Raw genomic sequence first — 10036 nt, 5'->3', positions numbered from 1 at the left:
TCTTAACAGTTAAACTTCAGCGTTCAGTAGTAAATGATCTTGGAGGATTTTATCAAGTGTGTTGCCTGAGGAAGTGAACAGATAGCCTCTGGCTGTATTCCTTGTTCCTTTTCACAAGGAAGCCTTTGAAAGTCTTTTATTTTACAAATGTTCTTTGCTAATGTGGTCTGAGCACTTGTCTAAAGCCTGTTGCTTTAGACAGTTCTAAAGCCTGTTGTTCAGCTCTCTTCTGCTTGCAATGTTGTGAAAGATAGTGAGTGGTGGCATGAAATGTTTAAGGAAAAGGGGACCAGAGGAGTGGTTTAGGAGAACATACAAGCACATCAGTGGCTTTCTGGAGTGAAGAGAGGGATGTACAGGCTTGTGCACAATAGCAGTAGTGCTCAGTTCAGGGTTACAGCTGAGCCTTCCCAGGACCCGTTGCCACCCACACAGGCAGAGACATCTCTGTTGATGTAGCACCAAGTGTTTTCCATCTGCCTTCAAAAATAGGAAATGTGCCAAGTATTGTCAAGGAACTTTAGGATAATGTGTTTCTAGACGGTTAGACAGAAAAGGTGAATAAAGCTTTTAGCTTCCAGCTTCTATGTGCTTCTCTAGGAGTCTCAGGGCTGCAATTCCTGTGTCCCTCAGGGCTGCCAGCTAATGAGAAATAGACCTCAAGAAAAACAGCCCTTCCAGGTCTAATGGAGTGGCCAACCAAGACAAGCAGGAAACAGCATTCCCCCTCCCAGTTTGATGTTTAAAAGGTGAATGCCTCCTTATTCTTTGGGATGAAATAAAGACCTTTCTTCAAAACAAGGGGGAAGTGAGACTCAACAGCCCACCTCTGAATAAGCAGTGGTGGTGGCTGAGCACATCTGCCTGGGCTGTAGGAGATTTCACATGTAATTCTCCAAGTCAGTCTTGAGAGACTTTTATGATTTTTATTGAAGTGCCCAGGTCCTTGGTTAATGTCCCAACACCTGCTCTGGGGAACACAGGAGTGATTCAGTGACAAATTTGGAAACAGCAGCATATCTTTTCCAACGCCTCTTGACTGTATTAGCACTTTAAGAGACTTCACCTTGGGTTTGGGTCAGGGGCTGGGAACCTGGTGAGCCTTTTGGAAACTTGGTCTCTGTGGTCATGAGCTGCTATGGGGAGTTGGACTCCTCAGTGGTATCTCCCAGATGAGTGTAAATACATAAAGTCAAATTATGCTTTGTCACAAAATACTACATACATGGAGAATTCAGTGTTGTGGCTGTGACCAATAAATATTTTGTAGAGACATCACTTGAGTGCTGTAAATTCTGCGTTTGTCCAGTGTGATACAACTTGCTGGTTTCTTAAGAGGGGGATTGGGAAAATCATCCATTGTTTGAAAAGCCCCTTTGTTTTGGAAAGTCAAAAACTCTGTAGTGGAAATTGTGATTCTCTGAAGTTATCCTTACGTAAATTGCTCTTTTAAAGAGGTTTTTCTTGCCTAGGAATGTATCAAGATAGGGAAGCAGCCTTGTGACAAGCTACTTCTGGAGGTATGGTGCCCTAGGGAGAGGGTTGTTTGCATCCAACCTGTGGTCTGGATGGAAGAGCTGAGCCTTTCGCAGCATGAAGGTGAAAAAAAAAACTTGTTGGATTTGAGTAACAGGAATTTTGGATCATTAAAGTCAGTGCATGTAAATGTAGTGTTACAGCTGCTGAAGGGAGGACAGCAGCCAACGTCATTAACATGGGCAAACCCCCATGTGCATTGTTGTCAGGTTAAACTTAAGAGGGTGGGGGGAAAGTGAAGCCGGAGAGAAATGCTTTTTGTCCTTGCTTAAACCATGAGCAGGTAGCTGAGAAAGCTGTCCCATTCCTGGGGGGAATTTCCTCCCACTGCAGAAAATCATCTTTTGGCACCAAGCCCTTGGGGCAGTACTGGTAAGGGAACGCCTCTAGTGACAAACTGCTTCTTGGCAAAGAGAAATACAAAGCAAAATCTCCCCTGCGATTTTCTAAGGCTGTGTTTCTCCAGCCCAGGTCTGTGTGAAACCCACAACAGGAATAACACCACAGTTAAGATGCGTGGGAAAAAAAAAATAAAGTACTTTTATTTGGACTTTAATCACTGTGGAACTTAAACACACGCTGGTGGGTTTGGCTGGTGCTCTAGGGAATCTTGGAACCTGTGTAATGAATAATGGAAACTAAAGTGGGGACTCCGGGAGATGGGGAAGCTTGTCCAGACCTGAATTTGCCTGGCTAATGAACGGGTTGAGAAGCAGATCCTCTGAGTTTAAGGCACAACTCTGGCATGTCTGCTGTGCTGCGGCTCCTGTTGGAATGAGTGTAAGTGCTTGAGATTGAACACTGCAGACAAATTGCAACAAACCGGTTTTATTTTACTTGGAGCTCTTTTACTAAATCACCTGATATATGGAGACACTTCAGTTCTCATCAGTGCTCCTGCTACAAAACCAGCTTTGCTGTCAGAAATGACCTGAATAGAAAAAGTGTCAGCAATGTGGACTAAGATTTGTTAGAAATCTGTACATTGTGCTACCAATACAATGTTCCTCAATAACAGTAAGGCACGTACGTCTCTTTGCACAGGAGGCTCCTGTACACCAGTGTGTAGCTTCACCAGCCAACATCGTCTGGTTTGAGGTGGTGCTGCCTACAAATGGCAACTGTCTCAAGGTCTGGGCTCCCGCTCCAGTGTTCCCATGCCGCAGGCACGGCTGTGCCCAGTGCTGGCTTGGCAGCAGCTCCTGGGTTTTCAGCACATCTCACATTACAGCAAATGCATATGAGAGATGCTTTAGCTTATGCATCCAGTTCAAGTCTGATTAAAAGCCAGCTTTTCACACTGGGTGGATCTCAATTGATCCTTACTGTTCAGTATTAAAAAGGGAGAAGGTTCAGTAGAAATATGGATTTGAGTGTTGCTGTACCGCAGAGATATTGGAAATAGTACCCTTCAGCTTGCATGGCCCCCTTTGCAATTTACCCTTGGCCCAACAACGAGAAAGGGGAATGATTTGTTGCCCAGTGTTGCTCTCTTGCAAGTTTTTAAGGAGCTAATCTTGTTCATCCTCTGTTAAGTGCTGGCTGTGCATTTTCAGGTTCCACTGCAAATGATTTTGCTGGAACAGAGTGTGTACACACAGCAGAAATCCCTCAGTCTCGGTTTGATGCTGAACGGCACCACAGTGGGGGAACACAGAGGTTCTGCGTGTCATCCTAACAGTCAGTCCTCCTCCTTGTTGTGTAGTGGAATGACAAATACAGAGATGTCATCATAGGATGCCTCATGGCTGTCATCCAGCATCCACTGGTGGCCTCTCTTCATTCCCCTTGCTCTGCACACCAAACATTTGGCCAGTTCTGAAAATCTGTGGGTGGAAAAATGCAGGGTTTGGGTTAACATGGCACTATTCCCCTTAAGAGCAATGTTGAGATGTGGCTTTATGTTGTCAAAATAGCAGGGTTTTTTAAGACACCACCTTTATCATTGTTTCTTTAGGATGGGGAAAGATTAGGAGGCAGTTTTCAGAATCACAGAAAAGAGTGCTTGGTCGTGCCAGAGCTGACCGGGAAGCAGAGTGACCTCAGCCTGCTTTAGGTCTGACCAAGCTCTTTGGAAGGGAAAACAATGACAAAGCTGGTGTTACCTTTGAGGATCTGTCCTGTTTTCTGCAAGGAAGCTCCTGACCATGTGGGCCACCTCGCTGTTGCACAGAACATCCCAAAGGCCATCAGTTGCCATGATGAGGACATCATCTTCCTTAATGTCATGCAGAGCAAAGTCAAACACATTTACCTGGAAAACACAGGAGTGAATCTGTGACAATTCCTGCAATGTAACACAGGGGTCAGGGAGATGAGACTTCCCCTGAGAGATGACACAGTGGGACCAGGGTGCTTTGAATCTTTTATGTCCCCTTCCTGCTGTGCTTCTAGATTCCTCTGTCTTGGTGATTCTCTGGGCAGCATGGCCAGAGAGAAGCGGGGTGGAGAAAGGACATGGCTAAGACCTGCCAAGTCTGTAAAAGGTGCTACAGAGGAGGAGCACCATTTTTAATTCCATCCTACGATTCCCATGTGCTGCAACTTGCTGCAACCCTAATTCCCATCTTGCAACTGACCTTGGGAATGCAGGAGAGGAAAGGTTTGACTTCAATGTTGGTGTCGATGACTTTGAGCTGATGATCCCCCAGGCCTCGAGAGACAGCCAGAGTCCCCAGCAAGCGAGCCTGGCCCCAAACAAAGCAAAACAGGATTGAAACATAAGGATGTGGCACCTTTAAAGGCTGATGTGTGGTTTGTCCTGATTGATCTGTGTGCTGCCTTTAAGACCTTTCTCCAAGCATCACCCAGAACAGCCTCTGGAGACTTTGGAGATGGAGGAGTGACCAGAAGCAATGGCATGATGTGAGTGTGGAGAAAGCCTGCATATGTGGATGGCTCCTGCTGGCCCATGGTGCTCTGGAGTTAGTACCTGTGCTCTGGGCAATGCTACAGACCTCATGAAGCCCATAGCAGCATCTGCTCTTGATCTGAGGTGGCAAGGAAGAAAACTGAGTTGGTTTGGAGCAGGGGAAGGGTGTCCCTTTCTCCTGGCAAAGGAGATTCTGCACTGACTCTGCATAGGGGGTGGCATGTGGGTTGTATTGCTGGGGGGGTGATGGTACTTTCTGCTCGTCCCCAGCAGGCAGACACTGGGATGTGTGCAGTCATTGCTTCTCCTGCCTCCTCTTTCCCTCTCCAGGCTCCTTTTCTCAGCCTCTCCTCGAGGAAGACAGTTTGTGGGAAAGGCACTAGTTAGAGCTAGAGGAGACAATCCCAAGTGGGAGCTGATGAAGTAAGTTCTCATCTGAAATATATTCTTGTGTGCAAAGGAAGAAGAGGAAAGGGCAGGCTGGCTCAGGGCTGCTGTCTGCTCAGCTGTACTCTGGAGGAGGGTGCAGACTCTGCTCCAGAGAGCTCTGGTTTACACCAACCAGGCAGCAAAGGGAGCTGCTGTGTCAGGGCTGTACCATGCTGGAGAGCCCCAGAGCACTGGGTGCTTTGCAGCCCATCTGCCATAGTGCCCTGGAGTGTGACCGTGAGTGACAGGGACACTGAGGGCCCCCAGCAGACTTGCCTCTGCCTTCCCAGTGTGTAAAGCATTAAGCTACCTGCTTGCCATGACCATGGACAAGAGGATACTTGAGGTCAGCTTTCTCCACCGTCTTGTATCCCCTGGAACAGAGAATTCACTGTTAATTTGTTTGACTTGATGGTACAACCCAGCCAGAGCATTTCAACTGATTCAACCCTTGTGGCATCCCCATGCACAGGCAGCTCACTGGGGAAGGGGCAGTATGACTTGCTGCAGCAGATGCAGTGAAGGTGACCTCTTGCTGAATGCCCAGGTGTTTTTCACTCTGCCCTATCTCCCCACCCTGTACCAGCCCCACCTCAGTGGATCCCAGAAGGACCATCTCAATTGTTTTCTCACCACCCTGCCAAGGCCCCGGTCCTTCAGTCAGAGGGACCTGCTCACAGTGTCCTTCACCACCATCAAGCCCAGCTCTCAGCAGGAGGAGACACCCCTTCTCCCTTCACCTCCTCACTCCTACGAGCAGGTAAAGGTGCCCTGAGGCACAGCCTTATCCTCAGGCAGAAAGGACTCACCAGCCCTCCATGAAGTAATCCCGGTACAGAACTTTCTGGCCCACGTCATCTCCCTTCAACCTCCGTGGAAACTCGAAGCGTGTAAACTCTCCATCCAGGAGCTTTGGGAAAAGAAAAGCCTGGAGGAGGGAAAGAAGGTGTGAGGATGGACAGATTCTGCTTCAGCACAGGAGGGTACCAAAGGTACTTCTGCCTTGGGGCTGGCACTCCCAGCAGCAGAATGGAGAACAGAATTGGGAAAGCACATTCCAGTGAGGGCATAAGCTTCTCCCATACTGAAGACTGTTGGCTGAATCTCACCCCCAGCCCTCTCTGGCTAGTGCCAGCTGACATTCTGGCCACACAGTGGCCTTCAAGGAAAGCTGGTGGTCCTCTTGCCACAAGCACCCCTTGTTACCCAGTGGGTTGCTTGCTGGATTGTCTGATGCAGGGAAGGGGTCGCTCACCAAGTGCTGGATTCGCTGCCTCTCTGTCTCAGGTGTGAACTCGCTGCTCATGGGCACAACGTTGTCTTTCAGGACAAGAATGGCCCTACGAGGGGAGAAAAGGCAAAGCTGAGCTGTGCCAGAGAATAGCTCTGCACCCAAAACTCATTTTAAAAGTGCCACTATTTTAAATAACTCCATTGCAATTGCACTGTTGCAGCAGAGAACTGTGCTTGCCTGGTTTGACAGCGGTCGAGCTCACTGCTAGAGGAACGGGGGGCCAAGGCCAGGTGAGGAAGCTCTTGGGGATACCCTGAAATCACCTTACACTTTTAAACACCTGATAGGCTGAGTGTACTGCTGCACCACCACCCCATTGCTGCCCTGTGGCTGGGCAGACTCAGTCTCTTAAAATCCTGAAACCATTCCGGAAAGGCATGAAATCACTTTTCTTCCAACAGGTCCTGTGCCAGGCAGGAGGGAAATGGCTGGGCTGCCACATTTACTGTCTGCTGGATTAAATAAGTGTCATGGTTTAACCCAGCAGGCAGCTAAACACTACACAGCTGCTCGCTCACTCCCCCCACAGTGGGATGAGGGAGACAATTTGAGAGGAAAAAAAAAAAGAGTAAAATCTGTGGGTTAAGATAAAGGCAGTTTAATAGAACAGAGATGAAAGGGAAAGTAATAATAATAATAAAAGAAATAGAATATACAAAACAATCGATGCGCAGTGCAGTTGCTCACCACTCACTGACTGATGCCCAGCCAGTTCCCAAGCAGTGGCCCCATCCAGCTTTCCCACAGTGCATACACTGAGCATGGTGCCACATGGTCTGGAATATCCCTTGAGCCATTTGGGGTCAGTTGTCCTGGCTGTGTCCCCTCCCAGTTTTTTGTGCCCCCAAACCTCCTCACTGGTGGGGTGAGGAGCTGAAAAGTCCCTGACTCTGTGCAAGCCCTGCTCAGCAACAACTGAAACATCAGTGGCTTATCAACACTGTTCTCCTCCTAAATCCAGAACACAGCACTGTACCAGGAAGGAAATTAACTCTATCCCAGCTGAAACCAGGACAGTAAGATGCTGGAAACCTTGCTCATGTCCCAGGTCCCGCCCTGCAGCAACTTCCCCCTTTTATTATGACTCACCTGCTGTCCCCAGCATTAGCCACATACAGCTTTCCCTGGAAATACAGGGCAGCCAGAGCAGTGCAGCCTCCTGACTGGTTCATAGCTTCCATCTCCTGGCCGATGACTTCATCCTGTTGGTTTAAAGTTTGAAGACTGACGTGATCTGAGCTGCTGCTTTCCACACTCTGCCTCGTGTCTCCCAGCAGAAATCCAGAACCAAAACTGACTGTGGATAGGCCACAGGAAACCAGCAAGGTGACTGATGACGTTGCTTTGGTACAGCCAACACAGCTGTTGCCACTGAACTACAGACTGCTTTAGGAGGGTGAGGGGGAGATCTCAAACTTGTACTCACTGTATGAGTGTCACGATAGCCCTAAAAGTAGTAAAGAGATGCCGTAGCTCTCCTCTGGGTCAGCACTGCCGACGTGCAGTAAATCTGAGGCAGGTGTTGGGGTCTGAACCAGCCTGATCTCAGCACCCTTACATGTTTGGATGAATATTCCTGCCTGCTCCATGAGCTGCAGAACTGCAGACCCTGCCCTTCAGGGTGGTGAGGGGGGGACAGACTGACTGCCTGGGACAGCAGGACTGGTGCCCTGCACAGGGGGGTACTCACACATTCCTGGAAGGCATTCTCCAGTGCTCCCACCACCAGGTCTGCTGCGTGGATGTGCTTCTCCTCCACGAATTGGGGGTCACTGTCGCAAACGCAGCGCCTGCTGAGGTGCATGGGGGGCTGGGCCTCTGTGATGCCTCCCACCACCTCCTCCAGCTTCTGCTTGATGCAGTAGTGCAGGTAGTTGGAGGCAATGATGGCAGCGTCGGGGCCACCATGGCCATCAAACAGCGCCCAGTAGTAACCGGTTAGAAACTGCCGTGAGGAAGAGGGACAAGACAGCAAGGGAGGGAGAAGACAAGGGCTGAAGAGGTCATACAGGTGGCAGGCTCACAGCCAGAACATCACAGAGTGTGTTTTGCCTGGCTTTTCCACCCCGACTACCCTTCCCTGCCACCAGTTAATCAACTCATGTGATGCCCACGTGCTGCTCTGGCAGACCTGTCATCTCAGCGTCTGGATTTGCACCACCCGCCCTCACATGCTGTTCCTCTGTGTCTTAGGGTAGATGGGGCCGTTTCACAAGAGGTAAGGCAGGGTCTGCTCCCAGGTGAAGGCATTGTGGTGCCTGGTTCATGCTGCTGTCCCCAGGTGATGACCACACACACTGGCCCATGGAAGCAGAGCGAGGAGAGTAAAGGAAAGTTGATGGCACCAAGTAAAGGGTGACTTCAAATGCTGCAAGTCTCATGGAAGTAGAAATGGCATTTACAGGCAGAGCTGGGTGTTTGCTGCCCATAGGGTACACAGGTCTCCTTAACAAGTCCAAGGAAGGGTTTCAGTGAGTGGGTATGCAGGACTGATGGAGTAATCGTATTTCCTGACCCTGGGCCCTTGACTGGCAGCAAAAGGCTGGCAGCAGGGTGAGCACAGCCTGCCTGGGGCCATACCTGCATGGAGCATAGGATCAGCCATTCCTCATCCTCCTCCAGGCCTGGCTCTCTCCTCCGGACAGAGATCTGACAGCAGGCTGCCTGGTCCTCATTGAACTCCGATTTCTCGGCATTGATAACCCTGGGGGTGCAAACGCTCCAGGTAAGGTGTGGTCGCACATTGCACCTCTCCTGCTCTCAGCCAACTGTGCCACCACAGTGAACAGCTGCACCTTGCCACTTCCTTCCAGCCCCATGCTCCCTGCTCCCTTTTCAAACTCGAGGATCTCTTTGCTGGTGACCGAAACAATAAGCCCTTTATGTACGGCAGGGAAAAGCCTGGCCAGGGACACAGGGACAAGTGAGTAGTTTTGAAGCACCCTGGCCTCAGGAAGCCCTTGGCAGCAGCCCACGCTGTGCTATTTCCTTGTCGACACAGTGAATTGCAAAACCACCACCATTGCTTTTCCCTCCACCCTTGCTAATGCTTTGTCCCTGGATGGGAGTTTGCTCTCCTTGCATTTCACACTGTGCCATCTCACAGCCGCGGGGTCGTGATGTGGTCTGGCCAGGATGTGGGGACAGCTCCTGGCTGGAGTTGTTCTGCCTGACCCATCCCCTCTGCCCTTTAAAACAGCAAAACAAGAGATTTCTATAAATGTGATCTTCCCCTTCGTTTTAAAGACACTTAGTTAGGAGCAAGGGGACAGACACCCGCTGGTGCTCTCGGGGCTGCCCCGGCCACTTCTCACTGCACTGGTACCTGTCCTGCGGCTGGCAGGGGGTGGGCAGGGGTGTCCCCAGCATGGATAGAGAGGGGTTGAGGGACACGCTGCCACGTCAAACCTCTTCTGGAGCAGGAAGCCGCTCCCTCCTCGCCTGCAAACGGGGTGGGAGGGCGAGCTCTGCCCGTGGGCAGGCGGCTCAGGGCAGTGGGGGGCTGCACCCGAGGGGCGCGGGGCGGGGTGCGACCACCCGCCGGCACCTCCCCAGGAGTGCCCTTCGCCCCCCAAGCACCCTTCTACACCCCCAAGAGCCCCCAAACCTGCGCTACTCCCCCTCCCCAAACCCTCTCAGCAGCCCGGGAGAGACCCCCTAACCCCGCCGCCCCGGGGCTCTCCCGCCGCACTCACTCGGCGTATCCCGCGCCCCAGGGCAGGGGCCGCTCGCTGCCGGCGCCCCGCACGGCCCGCCCGCCCCGCGGGCTCTCCTCGGCCCCGCCGGGCACGAACTTGGGCCGGCGGTAGCGGAGGGCGGGGGGCGGCGGCCCCGGCCCCGCTGCCGGGTCTCGGCCGGGGCGCTCCGCGGGGCCGCCCCGCCGCCAGCGCCGCAGCCACTCTGCC

General features: G+C 51.4%; 1 protein-coding gene across 1 annotated transcript; it reads right to left on the bottom strand.

Annotated features, from left to right (window-relative positions):
- Positions 1-2348: 2348 nt before the first annotated feature.
- Positions 2349-8820, bottom strand: PPM1M (protein phosphatase, Mg2+/Mn2+ dependent 1M). The gene is made up of 10 exons (XM_027700471.1): positions 8712-8820; positions 7822-8076; positions 7394-7428; positions 7221-7352; positions 6093-6177; positions 5647-5765; positions 5148-5211; positions 4116-4223; positions 3642-3790; positions 2349-3362 (listed from the first exon to the last, which is right to left on the bottom strand). The coding sequence occupies exons 1-10, from the start codon at positions 8715-8717 to the stop codon at positions 3218-3220; spliced, it is 1098 nt and encodes a 365-aa protein (XP_027556272.1). The 5' UTR covers positions 8718-8820; the 3' UTR covers positions 2349-3217.
- Between the last annotated feature and the right edge of the window lie 1216 nt (positions 8821-10036).

The sequence above is a fragment of the Neopelma chrysocephalum genome, unplaced genomic scaffold (genome assembly GCF_003984885.1).
Source record: "Neopelma chrysocephalum unplaced genomic scaffold, ASM398488v2 Primary Assembly neopelma1_147, whole genome shotgun sequence".
Lineage (NCBI taxonomy): Eukaryota > Metazoa > Chordata > Aves > Passeriformes > Pipridae > Neopelma > Neopelma chrysocephalum.
The sequence above is the reverse complement of the archived record's forward strand: the minus strand, read 5'-3'. Positions and strand labels throughout refer to the sequence as shown.

Excerpts from the sequence above, each read along its gene's own strand:
- PPM1M (XM_027700471.1), bottom strand. Across the intron at positions 6,178-7,220 it reads GCTAATGCTGGGGACAGCAG|GGCCATTCTTGTCCTGAAAG; the intron begins GTGAGTCATAAT and ends CTCCCCTCGTAG. Across the intron at positions 3,791-4,115 it reads TCCTCTCCTGCATTCCCAAG|GTAAATGTGTTTGACTTTGC; the intron begins GTCAGTTGCAAG and ends TGTGTTTTCCAG.